Genomic DNA, 337 nt, shown 5'->3' with positions numbered 1-337 from the left:
GCCCCTCGCTTCTTTTTGAGGGGGCTGGGGGGGGGCTCTGGCTTTTCCTCCTTCACGCCGCCGCTGTTGCTCCGCAGGACCAGGTTCCTCTTCTTGGCGGGGATAGGGGAGATGAAGGTGGACTTCCTCTTCAGCGAGTGCAGGGGCCGCTCGGACATCTTGCCCCCCACACCCGGCCCTGTTTTAGGCAGCTTCATCCGGGCGCCCACCTTGCCCTCCTTGTGGGGGCTGCCCGGGGCCACCAGCTTGAAGGCAGGTGGGAGGTGGTTGTTGGAGATGAGCTTCTTGGGCGCCTTGCAGTTCTTCAGCCGGACGTCGGCCGCCCGCTTGCACCGCC

General features: G+C 65.9%; 1 protein-coding gene across 1 annotated transcript in view; it reads right to left on the bottom strand.

The window, feature by feature from the left end:
- RAI1 (retinoic acid induced 1) overlaps positions 1–337 on the bottom strand; it is a 10,977-nt gene that overhangs the window by 4,465 nt on the left and 6,175 nt on the right. Inside the window, exon 4 of the mRNA XM_009286580.1 lies at positions 3–326. Within this exon, the coding sequence (XP_009284855.1) occupies positions 3–326 (324 nt within the window). The remainder of the gene's footprint in view (positions 1–2; positions 327–337) is intronic.

The sequence above is a fragment of the Aptenodytes forsteri genome, unplaced genomic scaffold, assembly GCF_000699145.1.
Source record: "Aptenodytes forsteri isolate BGI_AS27 unplaced genomic scaffold, ASM69914v1 Scaffold55, whole genome shotgun sequence".
NCBI lineage: Eukaryota > Metazoa > Chordata > Aves > Sphenisciformes > Spheniscidae > Aptenodytes > Aptenodytes forsteri.
The sequence above is the reverse complement of the archived record's forward strand: the minus strand, read 5'-3'. Positions and strand labels throughout refer to the sequence as shown.